The 17,514-nt window shown below is 52.5% G+C and overlaps 6 protein-coding genes across 6 annotated transcripts; 3 read left to right on the top strand and 3 right to left on the bottom strand.

Moving 5' to 3' along the window:
- Window positions 1–564: 564 nt before the first annotated feature.
- PtrM4_133310 (FAP multi-domain protein) lies at window positions 565–1,893 on the top strand (the record flags this gene model as incomplete). Its single annotated transcript, XM_066109119.1, has 2 exons — window positions 565–1,618; window positions 1,688–1,893. 2 exons carry the CDS (start codon window positions 565–567, stop codon window positions 1,891–1,893), a joined length of 1,260 nt encoding a protein of 419 aa, XP_065961111.1.
- A 996-nt stretch (window positions 1,894–2,889) lies between these two features.
- PtrM4_133300 (ApaH, Diadenosine tetraphosphatase and related serine-threonine protein phosphatase) lies at window positions 2,890–4,905 on the top strand (the record flags this gene model as incomplete). The annotated part of the gene is made up of 7 exons (XM_001941327.2): window positions 2,890–3,040; window positions 3,138–3,469; window positions 3,517–3,774; window positions 3,821–4,181; window positions 4,228–4,305; window positions 4,355–4,823; window positions 4,872–4,905. 7 exons carry the CDS (start codon window positions 2,890–2,892, stop codon window positions 4,903–4,905), a joined length of 1,683 nt encoding a protein of 560 aa, XP_001941362.1.
- Window positions 4,906–5,311: 406 nt separating this feature from the next.
- PtrM4_133290 (Atrophin-1 multi-domain protein) lies at window positions 5,312–7,346 on the top strand (the record flags this gene model as incomplete). Its single annotated transcript, XM_001941326.2, has 3 exons — window positions 5,312–5,624; window positions 5,681–5,816; window positions 5,873–7,346. The coding sequence occupies 3 exons, from the start codon at window positions 5,312–5,314 to the stop codon at window positions 7,344–7,346; spliced, it is 1,923 nt and encodes a 640-aa protein (XP_001941361.2).
- Window positions 7,347–8,431: 1,085 nt separating this feature from the next.
- On the bottom strand, window positions 8,432–8,873 carry PtrM4_133280 (uncharacterized protein; the record flags this gene model as incomplete). Its single annotated transcript, XM_066109118.1, has 2 exons — window positions 8,432–8,485; window positions 8,535–8,873. 2 exons carry the CDS (start codon window positions 8,871–8,873, stop codon window positions 8,432–8,434), a joined length of 393 nt encoding a protein of 130 aa, XP_065961110.1.
- Window positions 8,874–10,707: 1,834 nt separating this feature from the next.
- On the bottom strand, window positions 10,708–12,312 carry PtrM4_133270 (S-adenosylmethionine decarboxylase proenzyme 2; the record flags this gene model as incomplete). Its single annotated transcript, XM_001941324.1, has 1 exon — window positions 10,708–12,312. The coding sequence occupies one exon, from the start codon at window positions 12,310–12,312 to the stop codon at window positions 10,708–10,710; it is 1,605 nt and encodes a 534-aa protein (XP_001941359.1).
- A 2,154-nt stretch (window positions 12,313–14,466) lies between these two features.
- On the bottom strand, window positions 14,467–17,356 carry PtrM4_133260 (high-temperature-induced dauer-formation protein; the record flags this gene model as incomplete). The annotated part of the gene is made up of 6 exons (XM_001941323.2): window positions 14,467–14,961; window positions 15,010–15,515; window positions 15,565–15,808; window positions 15,853–16,206; window positions 16,254–17,210; window positions 17,261–17,356. 6 exons carry the CDS (start codon window positions 17,354–17,356, stop codon window positions 14,467–14,469), a joined length of 2,652 nt encoding a protein of 883 aa, XP_001941358.1.
- Window positions 17,357–17,514: the final 158 nt, after the last annotated feature.

The raw sequence follows: 17,514 nt of genomic DNA, 5'->3' as shown, positions 1-17,514 counted from the left end.
CAATCGCGTTGGTATCGTACCTGCCGAGAGTATTCAACATTGCAGGTTGCACCACTTATCCCGTCTCCACACCCTTACCGCTAAACTGCGAGGGGCAGACTAACCGCACAAGTCCGTATATCGTTGCAAGAGAGACCTTGCCTCGTCGAATAGCCTATGCAACTCCACCATGATCCGCCGGGGCAGTGTCCTGACTCTGTGCACGGGTATGCGAATGCCTGATGATCGCCACAAGCTAGGCCTGTGAACAGACATGGCAAGCCTTATATAACTCATTACCCTTTCGCATTGCTTTCTTCCTCACCACAGGTTACCCACAGCAGTACCGTACTTCTTCTCTTTCTTTTGCTTTTCAACATCTTGCCTGCGGCAAACCACATTCTTTATATCACTGCGCGTTGCTGAAGAGCTAGACTCGACGATCTTCTCATCCCGTCTATATCATCTCCCAACCGACTCGATCAAACTTCAGACAAAACCACTCACAACATTCCTTTCTTCGCTCAGCCGGTCTAGCGATTATCAAACAAGAACTCTTCACACTCCATTCATTCAAAAATCACAATGTTTTCCCAAGCCACTCTCCTTTTGGCGCTCGCTGCCAGTGCCACGGCACACATGACCATCCTCAACCCTGTTCCTTTCGGCAAGGCTACTCTGAACAGCTCTCCATTGGCACCAGGCGATTTCCCTTGCAAGCAACGCGCTGGCGTATACGACATCACTGAGATGAATCAGTGGGACGCAGGCACTACCCAAGTTGTCTCTTTCCAGGGTTCTGCAGTACACGGTGGCGGTTCTTGCCAATTCTCTCTCACCACTGACGCTGAGCCAACCGAGAAATCTCAATGGAAGGTCATCCAGAGTGTCATCGGTGGCTGCCCGTCCAACGTCAGTGCTAACCTACCCGAGGCCCCATCAGGCACCGGCGCAGCGACTTTTCCTGTCAAGATGCCCGAAGACATGCCTGATGGTCGATACACTTTTGCCTGGACTTGGCTCAACAAGGTCGGCAACCGCGAATTCTACATGAACTGCGCGCCCGTACAAGTCGGTAGCGGATCTTCCAAAGCCTCTACCAAGAGCGTTTCCGCAGCCCTCTCCAGCCTCCCTGACATGTTCGTCGCCAACCTGCCTGATACCTCTTGCAGCACTGCCGAGAATGAGGACTTCGAATACCCTAACCCTGGCAAGAACGTCGTCACCGGTTTCCAGGCTACCCCAGGCAGCAAGATCAGCGGTGTTGGATGCAGCACTATGACCAAGATGGGTGCTGGTAGCGGACAACTTGGATCTCCCCAAGCCCCCGCTTCGAAGCCTACACCAAGCAGTGCCCCTGGTTACGGTGCTCCTGTCGCTAGCAGCGCACCTGCTCCTGCTGCCAGCAGCCCTCCTGCCTATGCCGCACCTCCCGCCAGCAGCCCCCCTGCTTATGCCGCACCTCCTGCCAACAGCCCTCCTACCTATGGTGGTGCCCCTCCTGCCAGCAGTGGCCCTACCTATGGTGCCCCTCCTGTCGGCGGTGTCTTCGCTCCTGGCGCTGCTCCCGCACCTGCTGCACCTGCTACTCCATCTACACCTGCCGCTGCACCCGACGCACCTGCTTCCAAGCCCAGCAGTGCTCCTCAGCAGCCTCAGCAGCCCGACAACAGCAGCAGCACTCCCAGTGTTCCCGCTGGCAATGCAGACTGCACTCCGTGCCAGACCGAGGGTGCTGTCGTGTGCATGGGCGGCAACATGTTCGGTCTTTGCAACCACGGATGCGCAGTTCCTCAGGCTCTCGCAAATGGCATGTCCTGCTCTGGTGGCGTCGTTGTCGCCTCAACGAAGCGATCTCTCAAGTTCCCTCGTGGCCACCTCCACCGTCGCCACGGCGCTTCCCACCTTATCTAAACGACATGCTCTACATGTTGGTGAGATATCAAACACAATCTCACGCTACCTCAACAGCCATTGGCTACGAAACGCAACGCTTGGAGTTTGGATGATGGAAAAGGCTCTCCATAGGTCGGGTTGGAAATTGGGTCATTATGTTCATATTGCTTATCACGTTGGACAGACACCACTTGGGTCTGGCTGGTGATTTTTTGTTTTACTATTCTTACATTCTTTCGTTCATGACCGGCTCTAGATTGGGTCGGCATGCCCTGTTGTCTTGCTTAGAGAGAAGTGCTGTGGTAAGCCTTTTGTTTACCAGTGCGGCATACGCTGTACTGCTGTGTACATTATCAAATGAAAACACTCATTCGTCCTCGATTTGCTTGCCTCTTGTCATTGTGATATGCCTGACTGCCGAGTGAACATCAATGACCTGATGTATGTCTGAGGCTGGAAGAATTGTACGCCCGTCCATGAACTGTTGTAGTTTTGCAGCCGCAATCGCCACCAGGGCCTGCGCGATACGCATTGTGCAAAGACGAAATGGCCTAAAATTGACAACAAATTGCATGGCACAAGATGCGTACAACCTAATACAAGAACACGGGTATTCGCAGCTCTAGATGTACCTATTCAAACGAACCGTATATGTCATTCACCGGATTATGACGTTACTCAGCTAGTGATTGGACAGTTAGGCAGGGAACAGCCAAGACAAGCGTACATCCCCTCTTACTTGGAGGGAATTCCACTTTCAGCCCTAAGCACCTCTCACCAACGCACAAAACAAGCGACCAGGCAGTCGACAATTCAGCTTTGCATATCCAAGTGGTATCATTTTGTGCGATTAAAGAGCGGAAATCGAAATTAGGAGCGAGCTTCGGCCTTCGTATCAGACGCCGCCGCCACTGGAGCTTAGGAGGTCATTGCGCCCGCCCCACTACCTCGTTGCCTTCAACTCCACCGTCTTCTCGCGTCTACACCGTACGGCTCGCTGCACAGACCGCCAACATGGAAAACAACCAGGAGGTCGACCAGACCAAGTATATCGACAATGCTATCCGCGCCGTGCGGGAGAAGAAGCCGCTTCCCGAAATCGACTTTACCCTGCATACTATGGAGGATGGCAGTCAAGTGAGCACTCAGGAACGGGTCTGCAAAGGTGCGCGCAATCCGTAGGCATACAGCCGAGAGCCAGCTGGCAAAATTGTATTTGCGACTTTGAGAGCACATTCAGCTAACCGTGCCGCCTATTCCAGATGTGCAAGCACCCGCCTTCCACCCGCCCAGCGACGAGCAATTCTTCTCACCGCAAGATCGCACCAAGCCCAACATTCAATTCCTTAAGCAGCACTTCTACCGCGAAGGCCGCTTGACTGAGCAGCAGGCGCTATGGATTATAAAGAAGGGCACAGAGATCCTAAAGTCGGAGCCCAACATGCTGGAAATGGATGCACCCATCACTGTGTGTGGAGACGTTCACGGACAGTACTACGATCTCATGAAGCTGTTTGAAGTCGGTGGCGACCCAGCGGAGACGCGATACCTGTTCTTGGGTGACTACGTCGACCGCGGATACTTTAGTATAGAGGTGCGGCCTTCAGGAAGCTGGGTGTATGCATTCGCTGACATTCACAGTGTGTCCTGTACCTATGGTCCCTCAAGATCTGGTACCCCAACACGCTTTGGCTGCTCCGCGGCAACCACGAGTGCCGCCACTTGACCGACTACTTCACATTCAAACTCGAATGCAAGCACAAATACTCTGAAGCCGTGTACGAAGCATGCATGGACTCGTTCTGCGCATTACCCCTGGCCGCTGTCATGAACAAGCAGTTCCTGTGTATACATGGTGGACTGAGCCCCGAGCTTCACACCCTGGACGATCTGAAGAGCGTATGTAGTACCACGAGCCCCCCGAGGCCAATGCTGACTGTCGCAGATTGACCGTTTCCGCGAGCCCCCCACGCACGGCCTCATGTGCGACATCCTCTGGGCCGATCCACTTGAGGAGTTTGGACAGGAGAAGACTAACGATTTCTTCGTTCACAACCATGTCCGCGGATGCTCGTACTTCTTCTCGTATCCCGCCGCCTGTGCTTTCCTCGAAAAGAACAACCTCTTGTCCATTATCCGTGCACACGAGGCCCAAGATGCCGGGTACCGAATGTACCGCAAGACACGGACGACTGGCTTCCCCAGTGTCATGACAATCTTTAGTGCACCAAACTACTTGGATGTGTACAACAACAAGGCTGCTGTTTTGAAGTACGAGAACAACGTCATGAACATTCGACAATTCAGTAAGCTCAAACATGCATGCCCGTATTCCAAAACTAACGCAATCAGACTGCACACCCCATCCATACTGGTTGCCCAACTTTATGGACGTATTCACGTGGTCATTGCCGTTCGTTGGTGAGAAGAGTATGTGGAAGCTATGTATTCACTGAGACGCCAGGCTAACACGATACAGTCACCGACATGCTCATTGCTATACTGAACACATGTTCAAAGGAAGAACTTGAGGAAGAGACACCCAGCTCGCTTGCATCTGGACCATCATCGCCGCCTATTCCTAACATGGACCCGGAGTCAACCGAGTTCAAGCGACGCGCGATCAAGAACAAGATCTTGGCCATTGGTCGTCTCTCTCGCGTATTTCAAGTACTGCGTGAAGAGTCTGAACGCGTTACTGAGCTGAAGACAGCATCAGGTGGCCGACTGCCAGCAGGTACTCTCATGCTTGGTGCCGAAGGAATCAAGCAGGCGATTCACAGCTTCGAGGACGCACGTAAGGTCGACTTACAGAACGAGAGACTCCCGCCGAGCCACGAAGAAGTACGAAAGTCTCAGGAGGTTAGCCGAGAGCAGGCTCTCGAGAAAGCTGCCAAGGAGGCAGACAACGACCAGGGACTAGCAACCGTGGCACGACGCATCAGCATGTAAGTGTGGCTGAGATCAACATGTAGTGTAGACACTGATTTGTTTAGGTCATCTGGCTCCGGACGCAGCAAGAAGAGCTAGGCGCGATTCAAGCGCTCACGATCGGAGAGTGAGGCTGATAGACAAGCCTTGTTGACGAATTTGGGTCCTTGATTTCTATATTGGCGGGCCAGCAGATGCCATCAGTATACCATGCAGGCGTAGTGGACCACAGGATCGTAACCCAGAGGGTTTCACCTTAGGAAGGACGGCAGTGTCAGGCTTGCCGACTGCTCAGACTTCGATTAGCCGGTTTCTTATTGAATCAAACCAGAAGCCATTCCTAAGATACACTAGACTTGCTTTCCCGTGTGCACATGGTGGCGCAGACTTGACGTGATGGTGGCTGTGAGGCGGCTGGGCACGTGCGCGGACCGAAGCTAGCTTTGCCGACCTACGTCAACGTGAACATTTCCGACGTGGGAAGCGATGCTCAACTTCAAGCCCGATGCCTCCATGGGTGGCCTCAGTGCCGCGACTGACGATTCTTCGCAAGATAGGGGCGATTGATCGAATCCCACTTGCGCTTCGCTGTTGCAATGTCACAAAGTCAAGCTCTGCGAGTCTCCGCGCCCGCTCCGCGTCAACACATGTTTCGCCGACCGCGATAAATCTGCGCCCAAATATACCCCCGCATAACAAGGACTTGTACGATGCATTATCCGCACTAAGCGGGGCTGCTGAAACATATGTCAATATTAGCAGGCTTCAATTGGCATTACGGGGTTTGGCGGCGCAGGATGCCGTCACAAGGGTTGCTGGTACAGTCCAGGCGCAATCAGATGGGTGTAACAAGAAGGCTGACGATGCGACACAGTTCTCGGTTTGAATAGCCAGTCGAGTGCGCAACAACTAGCACGGCTTTTGCTTGCAGACCCGCTAGGTGCTGAGGAGCAATGGGAGAAAGAGCTGGTCAAGGCAGGCAATGACAATGAGGGGGCTGTATTGTTAAAGTGGGTGCATGTAAAGGAGTATGGCAAGGAAACAGCAGCTGATGATTGTTCTACAGATACGGTACTGATCCCGACGAACACACGCCAACGCCACTCTATAAAGTCCTCCCAGTACCCTCACGAACCCTTCAATCGCATAACCTCGAGATCCTCGTCTCTACGATAAACGTCAATGTTGCGAAGCCTGTCCCTCAGGTGTCAGTCGAAAGCCCTGTAGAGTCGCTGTTAGTTCCCAAGCTCCAGGCTCCCTCGGCAAGAGCACTGCCCGTTCCGTATCCAGTGCACAAGACCTTGGTGTTGGGCGAAGGACTAGACAGCGCAATAGCGTTTGGTAGGTTCTCGGCCAATGGTCTTGATGAGGTGGATGATACGGTCAAGCTGGCGGTTGACCTGCCAGTTCCATCAGAAGAGAGTCCCTCAGAGACGCGTTCTCGAAGCGCTCCTATCAACATTGAAGTTGGTACGAAAGCACTCGGCAGCTTCCGCGAGTCGATTCAGAACTCCATCATCTACGAGAGGGGCTGGTTCAAGAGTGGGCTGCCAACGCTGTCAAACTGGCTGATACAAGATGTCCAGACTTCAGACGCCATCAAGCCTACCATGAAAACACTCATCACCTCCCTTACCGATGATGTAGAAGCAAAACTTCTGAAGGAAGATACTGCGCGACTACAAGAACTGGCTTCCATACCCACAGACCAAGATGTCAAAGCATCCATCGTCGGCCATCTCGAGACCTGGGCTGAGAGGTCGCATGCAGAGCTCCGCGACCAACTTGACGAAGCCTTCACATCAAAGAACTGGCACAAGCTAGCCTGGTGGAAGCTTCTCTGGCGTGTCGACGACATCACAATGATCAGTTCCGAGATTCTCGAGCGACGATGGCTCGTCTCCGCAGAGAAAAGCAGCATATACCTCGCGGGCCGCATGAACCAAGCCGGCTTCCCAGACGAAATGCAACCCACAACTGCCACCACCAAAACACCCGAAGTAACAACGCAAGACACGGCGCCAACAGCAGAGAACCCCAGAACAGACCTCTCGACCAACGTCCGCAAACCATCACCCTGGTCCGAACACATTGCCATCGCCCGCACCGAACTCATCAACGATACCGTCCCACCTCTTCAGGCCCTTGCTCAACGACTTATCCTCCAAACTTTTACCACTACATCCATCTCCTCTGCGGCATCCGCCCTGCTCTACCTCTCCGTCTCATCCTTCTCCGTCTTTGAAGCCTCGGCCGTCGCAGCATTGGGTCTCACGTACTCGTTGCGTCGCATGCAGAGGCTATGGGAAGGCGCGAGGGAGGCGTGGCAAGGTACTGTTAGGGAAGAAGGACGACGCACGTTGAAGGGTACGGAGGAGAGTATTCGGTTTATCATCAAGAATGGGGGTAGCAAGACGGTTAGCGAAAAGGAGGATGTGGTGCAGAGGCGGAAGGCGAGGGAGGCTGTGATGGCGGTTAGGGAGGCGCTTGATAGAATGAGTGGGGGTGGTGATGGTGATGGTGATGGGAAGGGTAGGTAGTGTATGAATAGAATAGTAAAATCATGGTTTTGGTAGTATGGTATGAATACAGCATAGGTTTACAAAAGGGTGTTGTCTTAGCATAAGTCGTGGTGAATGCTAAATATTGACATTCACAGAGTATGTCCAATCTACATTCTATCCCGTTCCACTTCACTCAATCTGTGGCTCTTACATACTAAACTGTGAACTCTTTCTACACTTTCTACACGCTCTTCCTAGAAGCTATAACGTCTACATCCTGTGTATTTAGAGGATGTAGGAGGAGATATGCTTTTTCTGTAGAAGAAGAGGGTGGGGGCGTGGGAGGTGGAGGTGAGGTAAAGGTGGGGTGTTTTTTTTCTTTTTTAGGTGTGAAGGGGAGAGAGGGGAGAGGGGAGGAAGAGGGGGAGAGGGGAGAAGAGAGGGGGAGAAGGAGGGGAAGGACGAGGAAGAAGATTCATTCATCGCATATACCTAACTTTTAAGCACGAGCAAAGACTATGTAAAAGCAAAAAGAAACGCTAGCAGGGTAATATCCTAACCGCACGGTTGCTCCCATGATCAGCGCAAGACTCCAACCCCTCAAGAAAAGACAATCGCTAACCCTTGTTGCAGCAGTATGTGTATGTAGGTCAAGGTTCTCTTCGCCGAGAGAACCCGCAAGGAAACAGAAGTACTTGTTAAGAGAAAGCTAGGGAGGGAAGGGGGAGAGAACAGCTATGAGATAGGTTAGCTGTGTTGGAAAGAGAGAGCTATGAGTCGAATAGAAAGTAGAAGAAGAAGAAGAAGAAGAAGAAGAAGAAGAAGAAGAAGAAGAAGAAGAAGAAGAAGAAGAAGAAGAAGAAGAAGAAGAAGAAGAAGGAGGAGGAGGAGGAAGAGGAAGACTTGTAAAAAATGTGGGGAGACGCTTAGGGGTTCTTTGACCTCTCCCGCTGGGCAGCAGTGCTCTCAACGTAGTTCTGAAACTGATTCTGATACGTCCTCCTTTTCTCCCCAAGTGACAGAGAGTTCTAGTCTTCTAGGAGAAGTCTATGAGCTGGTACGCCTCGCTTTCTGATAGCGGTCTTTTCTATCCTGCCGTTTGAGTGCTTAACGACTTCGTACTAACGGCGTTGCGGTTGTCCTTTAGTGACTGTGAATCCGTACCAGAAGTTCACCTTGAGGGATTAGTAAAGCAAGGTTATGGCGTAGACGGGAGTTTCTTACGACTTCATCATCTTCCTCTTCTTCTACGTGTGGCCTGCGTTTGTGGACGTTTGTAGATGGCCGGCCCGCCTTCTTGGTTTGGACTCCAGGGATTTGATCATCGTCCGCGTTAACCGTGCTTGACCTAAACTTGCTGGGATAATGGCACTGGAGAGGTGGTTCGAGTGTAGGATCTTTATCGTTGGGATCATCTGCCTCGTCGTCATAGTTATCGTCAGTGTAGGTGGCTTCCCCATTAGGCTGCCATGTCTTGTCGTTGGGATTGTCCTGAATCTCGTAGGCACTATAATTGGTAGCCTTTGTTTGCCTCCGCCTTGTTTGATGATTCATTGACGGCATGTTGGCAGTTATTGAAAAGATGTACTTGTAAGGAGGATCGATGTGGGGATGGTATTGGAATTTAAGATGAAGTAGAGTGGAAGAAAGATACTCTAAACCAGCAAAAGACAGGACTTTATGCACCTCTCCCCTAGCTTCGCTCCCTCTTACCCTTCTCACCGTAATTGCGCGTCTTGCGCTGCTAGCCGCAAGTTCCACGGTGAGAGGGCGGTGAAGCCTAGGTGAAGGCAGCTGCCGGCATGCAAGGTGCGGGGCTGGAGCGAATAGACTGTCTTTTCGCAAGACAGCAAAGACAGGAACCATATGTAGCGTTTGTCTGGCAGCAGAATTCATGCCACAGGCAAACACCCATTCCATAGTGGCTCAGATCGAAGCGGGCATGCGGATCGAGGCCAGACGGGGAGTTGGCACAAGGGGCCTGGTGAGCGTTAAGCGGTGGGAGGAGAACATCCGTTTGCAACATGGACTGATGGCGTATAGAACAAATGAGCAAATTTGAAAGACTGCACGCGCAGTGCTGTGAACCACAACCCAGCACACCAATATACCCGTCTTGGACCCTCCTGTGACGAGCCCCTTCAATCCACTCTCCCCAATCAAATCGCCACAGCCTCAGCAACCAGAGCCCAAACAGCGCACCCACGTACTGAGAATGCATCTCTGCAATAGCAGCAGACATAGATCGAGCCTATATCACGCAACCATCTCAAAGGCGGTGACAAGAGATGCAAACGCGGATGCATGACTTCTCCCCAGAACCATCTTCACGTCATGTACCTCAGCACGATCGAAGAGGGAAGTCACACCTAGACCTCAAGGTACAGCCCACAATTGACCGCTCACAGAGGGAAGCCGTAAATAGCCGTCAAACACCCACTCAAGACGCCGTATGCTCAGCCCAATGATGCCGAAGACAAACACCTTCTGTGGATTAGTCAATTCCCCACATACCACATACACAAGCTAATGACAAAGGACGTCTCAATCGCGCTCTTCCGTTTCACTCAGCTCCTCCTTAATGCCTAAATGCACAGCCTGCAAACGCACACAGCAGCCCAACTCCTCATCATCGCCATAGATCAACGATGCGATGTCATACAGATCACAGAAGGAAGCCATACCCATTCACACACCCCAGCTTATAATCCAACAACGCTCACAACCAAACACTCCTATCAGCCCAACATCCTAGCCTAACACCCCTACAACCAAACACACCTATCGCACCAGCACATCCTCACAGCCGCCCACAGCCCTCCCATCGCCCAGAACCTCCACCGCATCCTACAGACAGCCGTCTTCCGTCTACTAACTAACCCACAGCTAACTCCACACACCTACGTACCGTTACTCGGAAGCGTGGATGGAGTGGTATGTAAACGAGGCTTTGATTGCATCGGGCATTAAAGAAGGAATTGTGGTGGATGTGTGGTGCGGATTAGGTGATAGATGTATAGTTTTGGAATTTGAAATAGTTGATAATGTAGATAGTTATACGAGATAGACGTTTTGATTTTAATTTTAACAAAAGGGAAAACGGGGACGAAAAAATCTCCATTCTTCTCAACCATCAGTAACGGTCTCTGCTATCGTCAAAAATCCAAAGAAGAATCAAACACATATACACCAAATAAATGAACACGGCGCAGACCACACAACATAATAAAAAACCCCGCATGAATAAACTAAACATCTCAAAACGCTAACACAACTACCACTAAAAAGACAGTCCCCAACGCTCAGCAAACCACGAGAATAAACAGCACCAGAACATCTCAAAAGAATTTACATCGGCAACTCTCCCCTCCAACTTTCTTGTCCATCACAGAAAGGATCAGTAAAGCTCCCCAAGCCTAGGCTTCCCACCCTTCCAGTCATCCCTCTCATAGTACCTGAACACAAGATCATACCCATCCAAATCATGGACAATACGATCAACGCGACGGTAACCGGGAATGGTTTCCATGCGCTTGGCCTTGTCGACATTCTTGCCAGGGTAGTCATCAGCAGTGGGCTTGGCCTCGAAGAGGGTGACGCTGAATCTACCAGGCTTGAAGATGCCTACGACGTGCTCGACAACATCGGCAGTCTCGCGACCAGTCTGGCGGGCGGGGACGTTGGTCTCGAAGGAGGCGTAGGAGCACTGCGGCTCGGGCGTGACGTGCACGGTGAAGTAGTGCGTGGCATCGGAGCCCTTCTTGGAGCCGTTGGGGGCGCCACCTGGAGCGGGGATGACGCCGTTGGCGGAGAAGCCGCAGGGTGTGAACAAGTAAGCGTCGATGCGGGCATCGGGGTACTTGGTGGTGGGGTAGACGTCAGCCAGACCGCAGTGCTCAGAGACAACCGTGCCGAGCGTGTGACCCTCAGTGGTCAGCTCCTCAGGGAACGTAAGTTCCTCGTCAGAGTTGAAGCCAGAGTGGTCAGAGGAAGTCTGCTCGAACACGTCGAAGCTGTCATCATCCGAGGCGTGCGTGTTGGCAGCTGAGTTGAGGACGGTAGAACCACCAAGGCTCTCGCTCTGAGCATGCTCTTCAGAGATGGTGCCAAGAGATTGGATGGCGTTCTTGCGAGCCTCGCGAGCCCTCTGAATGTAGCGACCTTCCGCAACCGCACTTGCGTCCTCTAGATAGAACTGACGGGCGTTCTTCTCATCGAGGTCGGTCATCAGGACCTCCAGAGTCTCGTCTTCTTCTTCATCGGTGGCTTGCTCGCGCAGGAGGCGCTGAGGGTGGCTGACAAACTTGGTCTCAGTATCAGGTGCAAGCCTCTCTTCACCTGGGCTGGGAGGTGGGGTGAGACTGGTGTCGGGACCAGTGATGTAAAGGTACCAATGCTCGCCGTTCATCTTGCCAATCATATAGGCACTGCCACCTTGGAAGCGGTCATCGAGGTAACGAACTTCGTCACGCCAGCTGCGGTGGGGTCCGCGCTGCTGGTCGGGGTAGAGGAAGTTCTTCCTGCTGTAGAAGACGCGGTACGGGGTGGCAGCTGGGGCAACTCCAGACGCCTTTGGGGCGACGAAGGGGAACCCAGCTTCGACGGCAATCTCCAGCATGCGAGTAAGACCCCAGAGCAGAGTCGTGGTACCACAGGTCTTGAGCACAACCTTGTGAGGGAAGACGAACATGCTCGACTCGGACAAGAGGTATGCATCGACATGTTCAGATTCGATGACGGAAAGAACCTTGCAGTTGACCAAGTCAAGCATGTCCTTCCAAACTTCGGCAGACACCTTCTTCAGTCCAAGAGGACCGGCCTGTCCGGGCAGGTCGGTAGCGGAAGGGCTAAACCATACTTCCAGGAGCTTCTCGGGACCCTCAAAAGAGTTGGTCGAGTCGAGATCAATGGTAGCCTCCTTGTTGATGGTCAACTGAGGGGTGCCAATGTGCGACGAAGGCGAGGCAGTGTAGTGCTGAGGAATCTCAACGGTAGCGACCATGTCTTAATTGGGTGGCTGTCGCGCACACGGAGTAGATATAACGGATGAGTTTGCTGTGCGGCTTCGGTGGAAGCTTGACGATTCACTAGCTATGAAGCTGTGTGCAGCACAACCTCGCTCAGACAAGCAATGCGGTGCTCGCCTGAGAAGAATTGGCCCACGGGCGCAAAGAGGAGGCGAGGCTGGCGTGTGCCAGCAGCAGTGAGTGTAGATGTGTGAAACCGACCGTAGTCGATGTTAGGGAGGTCGGGCGTTGAGCGGAATAAACGAGGCCTTGCGCCGGGAAATGGTGGCAGTCGATGGGGTCCTCGCGATACCAGATTCCGATACCCTGGGCAAGTATCGGGTCCAGCAGACGAGGAGATCTGCTTAAAAGGGTTTCAGAGCGGGTGGTGGGTGAAGGGCGTGGCAGGTGTTATCGAGGCCTATAGGGGTCAGCGCTGTTTGTTTGGTTGCCGTATTCGCTGCTTGACGACTCACTTCGCAGGCTTGGACAGAAAGCGTACCAGGTCCTCGCGACGCATAGAAGAGCCGAGATGGGCGGCGATAGACAGTCTGCGGGCTACAATAGCCTATGCAGAATTGAAAGATACCAGGAGTGAGTCTGCCAGCGTGACGGTGTTGTTTGTTGTTGAGGGCAAAGTTTCTGGCGTTGGGCGCTGATGGAGAAACTGCTGATGATGAGTCTGTGCTTTCCTTTGCAAGGCGCGGGCAGAAGGGACAATTGTGTGCTGTCGAGACTTGAAGGAGGCAACTTACAGCGCGCAGTCTAATATATGAGTTACAGGTCAGATTCAGCGTTTCTGCTGCCGGGGCGACGTTGTAGAAGCTTCGGGCGTTCACGCGACAATGATTTTTAACGAGTGCGGTGTTTTTGCATTAGACGTCACCGCCCATTCCCAAGTGGCTGGTGCGCCCCACCGACGGCCATTGATCCCGTCAGCCCATGAAGCCTGACACCGATATTGAAAGAAGCAAGTTTGCATCCTGTTGCGCCGACCATCGTGCTGAGCGTGCGCATCTGGGATAGACGCTTCCGCCATGCTCCGCCCCCGATCCCGCTCTTAGTCGGGCTCTGTATCGTCAAGGTACTTAATACCGCACCTAACATTAATACCCAAGCCTCTATATGCTACAACCCGCCTTGTACCTGGGTGCTGCCTGTCCATGGCATGCCAGACCTTAGGTTCCTCAAATCTATGGATCTCACCGGCGTGCCTCCGACGGCCAAGACCTTGTAGCCGCACACCGTCTGCACGCTTCCTTCTCATCTAACCCATTACAAGTTGTGCGCCACCAATATAACTCCCGTCGTTGCCCGTATTAGACACATACTACGTCCCGTATACCTATATCCTCGATCAACACTTCTTACTGAACAACTTCCTCATCTGGCGTTTTAGCGCTTCACCTTCCTTTTCCCCACTATACCCCCATCTAAGCATACAACGTCCCGCGTATACCTATATCTTCAATCCACAGTGCTGCGGAATTTCCTTTTCGGGGACGTGGAGATGCGATATAATGCATACTTCGTATACCTATATCCTCAATCCACGGTCTTTATACAAGATTTCCTCATCTGGCACTTTGGGTGGCCTAAAGTGCCCATGTGATCTTCAGTGCGGAGTTGATGTGAGAAGGGGAGCATGATAGACGACCTTTAAGACTCCATCACAGTATTACGTTGCACTCAAGCTATGGGAACTACCCGGAAGCCCTTTGCGCGCCTCGACAAGTACCATACTCAACAATGAGAAAGTCATGTATTCCTTCAGGCTACCACATGTACTGCACCCTCATCAGACCGTATGTCATTGTTGCAGTCAACGGCAAGTTCCGCCATGGACATTGTAGCCGAGATATTATTGCAAGCACTCTACTACCATAAACTCAACAGCATAACCTCGAAACGTTCAAATACATGGTATAGCAAGTTGTTCAATCGTATTCATCAACATCTAGCCTATCTAGTCGACATACTCAAGCGGTAACTGCAGACGTGGCTGTGATGATCGTCAGGAACACCAATCATCATGCGTCCCCCAGAACCACTTTAGTGGAGCAAGTGAGCCCGGTGGCAAACTGCATATTTGCCACATATTCGATACGATACCGATACTAATCCCATGTAGTCATGAAAAACATATCCTCTTACACATCTCTCACAGTGCCCTGCTGCCCTCCACTGCCCGTACTCGACGGCGAGCGCTGTGCAGCTTGGGAAGCCTGCGCGACCGCGCCCCGGATGTTGAGAGATCCAATCCGCTGTACGAGGTTGCTTCCTACCGCATCTACCGCACCTCTCGGCTGCAAGAGTGAAGGCGCTGCGGCCGAAGTTTCTTGAACCTTGAACAACCGTATGCTAGTGTTGTTCCAGACACCCGCTGTACCCTTCGCAACAAGCATCTCGGCGGCAAACACAAAGCCCCAAAGGAGCGACTCATACCAACCGAGCGACAATGGCGACCACTCGAAGAGATGGACTCTGATGGGCGAGGGCTCGATACCACGAACCTCTGTTTCGCGGATGATGTTTAGTGCCTCGGCGGTCTCTTGTGAGTTACCTGTTTGAGGGATCTTGGGACCAAGCTGTGAGATCAACATCAGGATAGTATGGAGTGGGAGTTCAGAGAGCCATCCTTCGAGCTAGGATCGAGATTAGCAACGCCAAACGCTTGTAATGATGTGGCTTACCCAGGGTACGGAGGGAGTGAAGAAGTCATTGGTGGCCAGCGCTGGACCGGCTAGGCTGTGCAGACTGGTCATGCTGTTCTGGCGAGAGAAGGCAGGCTGGCCCACCGGCATCTTTCCTCTTGCCTTTTCTGACATACCCCTTAGTTGAAGGGGCACCGAGTCGTCCACAGATGATGCTATGGATGCGCTTCTAGAGGCACTTGAGGGTGACTGTATCGGTGATCTTTGAGCTTCTAATGGGCGTGTTTCCTCTGCATCCGAATCATCGTCATCACCGATGGCAAAGGCGCTATCTTCTTCTGGGACGTTGCCGAGGGTGGGTGTGCGGGCTACCGTGGGGCTTCTCAGACTGTCGATGGAAGCGGTGCGCGAGATGTCATCGGAGCCCTCCTTACGCTGTTGATTTTGACGCTCGAGCTCCTCTTGGCCGCTTTCAAGTGTGAAATCTCTTAATGCTTGAAACCTCTTCTGCGATCGCACAATAGCATACACAAGGTTCGGATTGTCTGCTTGGAAGTTAGTAAAAGGAAAGGTCACGTGGTTGAACTGACTCACGCTGATATTGATGTTCCAGGATGGCATTTAGAACCTCCAATAGCGAATGAAGAAGTGTGTGGTTGTTCTCATTCGCAAACAAGAAACTGGGGGACGACATGGAAGCAAAGAGCTGTAGTAGCTTGGAGCTTGAGGCACGCCCGAGATTCTGGACGTAAGCCGCGATGTTGTTCAGAATCGCAAGTAAGGCCGGATATATCGCATCTAACCTGCCTTTGCCGGTAGTGAGTAGTGTGTAGATAGACTGGCATAGTTAGTAAACGTGAGTGCAATGGCTATAGTGCATACCGTGATGACATAGTCGGCATATGTGCCATGGAAGTTGGGTATGCGTATGCTAGCTGGAAGTGACTCTTGGCCCTCGAACGTCTTGTTGAGGCTCTTGCCAAACTGCGGCTCAACACTCAAGGTTTGAAGTACAAAGATGCACATGCGCACAAGACCTTGCTTAGACGGGTCGTTGCGCTGATCAATGGCATAGTAGAGTACTAGCACAACAAAATCGTGGGCTCTGTCGGTATCAATGATGAACGAGCGAAAGCGCTTGTTGCACTGCAATGCCTCCCAGAAGAGCATGATCATCTCAGGTGCCCAGGTCAGTGACTTGTGGCTGCCGGGTAGGTAAGAGGTGTTGGCTTGGAGCTAGTCTGTGTCAGCAAGCGCAAAGTGGTATATTACAGGAGACATACCGGCTGATTCAGTATTCTAGTCATGCCATCAACTAGGAATTGAAAGTCCTGGGGGCGATGCAGACGACCAAGGAAATGGCGGAAGAAGTTCTTTGGCGCTGGACCATTGCCAGACTCGGGTATTGGGTACAAAATGAGAACTAGGAGTAGTTGCAGACAGTATGTGACCAGGACCTGTCGCTGGTCTTTGAATACGACGTGATCGTATGGCACGCGCCATGTCGCAGGGTTATACTTGAGTGTTGTGTTTAGGAGTGAGCAGAGAACGGATAGGACGACCTGCTTGTCCGGACATGTCGCAATGTACGTGATGGCCTTGACACCCTTTACTGGCAGGATACCCGCAGACATGTACATGGACTTGCTTGCCAGTGTTAGCAAGAGGCGCAAGATCTCGGTCCTGTTGCTCTCAAACTCCTTGGTCGAGGCGATGGGCGTGTTGCAGCCGACGCCGCTCTGCCATATCGCATACGTGACCTTGTTCTTGCCAGCCGAGACCTTGGGAAGGCTAAACTCTGAGAAGAAGAGCAGATCAATGAGGGTGTCGATAATCTCCTCTGCGAGCGGTTTCGCATTCTCGAACTCGGGCTCCTTCTCCGTGGGCGTCTGCTCTGGATCGGCTTCGTCAAAGATAACTTCGCTTCGCACCAGCTGGCCCCGCCGGCTGCGCTTCCGCCGCGCAGCCCAGAAGAACTGGTCCTCCCACGTCTCTAGGTGATCGGCCTCATACAGAAAAGGGAGAAGTCGCGTGAGGACTCGTATGCAATTGAGGGCATCACGCTCGGGTGCAAGCTCGGGGTCGGGGAAGGAAGGGTGGTTGCGGAGGACAATGAGGCGTGAAGTGACAGCGAGAATGAGCGTCTCTAGATTGGCTAGGTTGTTGTCGCGCGTACGGCGGATATCTGCGGGGGAAAAGAGCGAGAAGACATCCTCAGTCGACTCTGGCAGCTCCCAGAACTGGGGCCGTGGTCAGTTCAAGCACAGCGAATATAGCGCAAACAGCTTACGCTGGTCCAGTAGATATCGTCTGGAGGAATCTGCTTGGGCTCCGACAGGCGGAAGATGCCCTGCTTGAAGGAGAGTTTAGAGTCGGATGCACCCATTGGGAAGCATGTCACGTCTTCATGTGCGCATTCTGATTCGGAGGACAGCTATTGGGTTGCTTGTTTTCAGCTTTGGTAGTCGTGGGTGCAGCCTCGCCGGGGCATCTGGTGACGTCGCCGGCAAGCCCGAGCCAACCCCGGCCTTTGATTCACATGCT

The sequence above is a fragment of the Pyrenophora tritici-repentis genome, chromosome 7 (genome assembly GCF_003171515.1).
Source record: "Pyrenophora tritici-repentis strain M4 chromosome 7, whole genome shotgun sequence".
In the NCBI taxonomy this organism is placed as follows: Eukaryota; Fungi; Ascomycota; class Dothideomycetes; order Pleosporales; family Pleosporaceae; genus Pyrenophora; species Pyrenophora tritici-repentis.
Note: the sequence above shows the minus strand (reverse complement) of the source record. Positions and strands in the feature narration are given on the sequence as shown.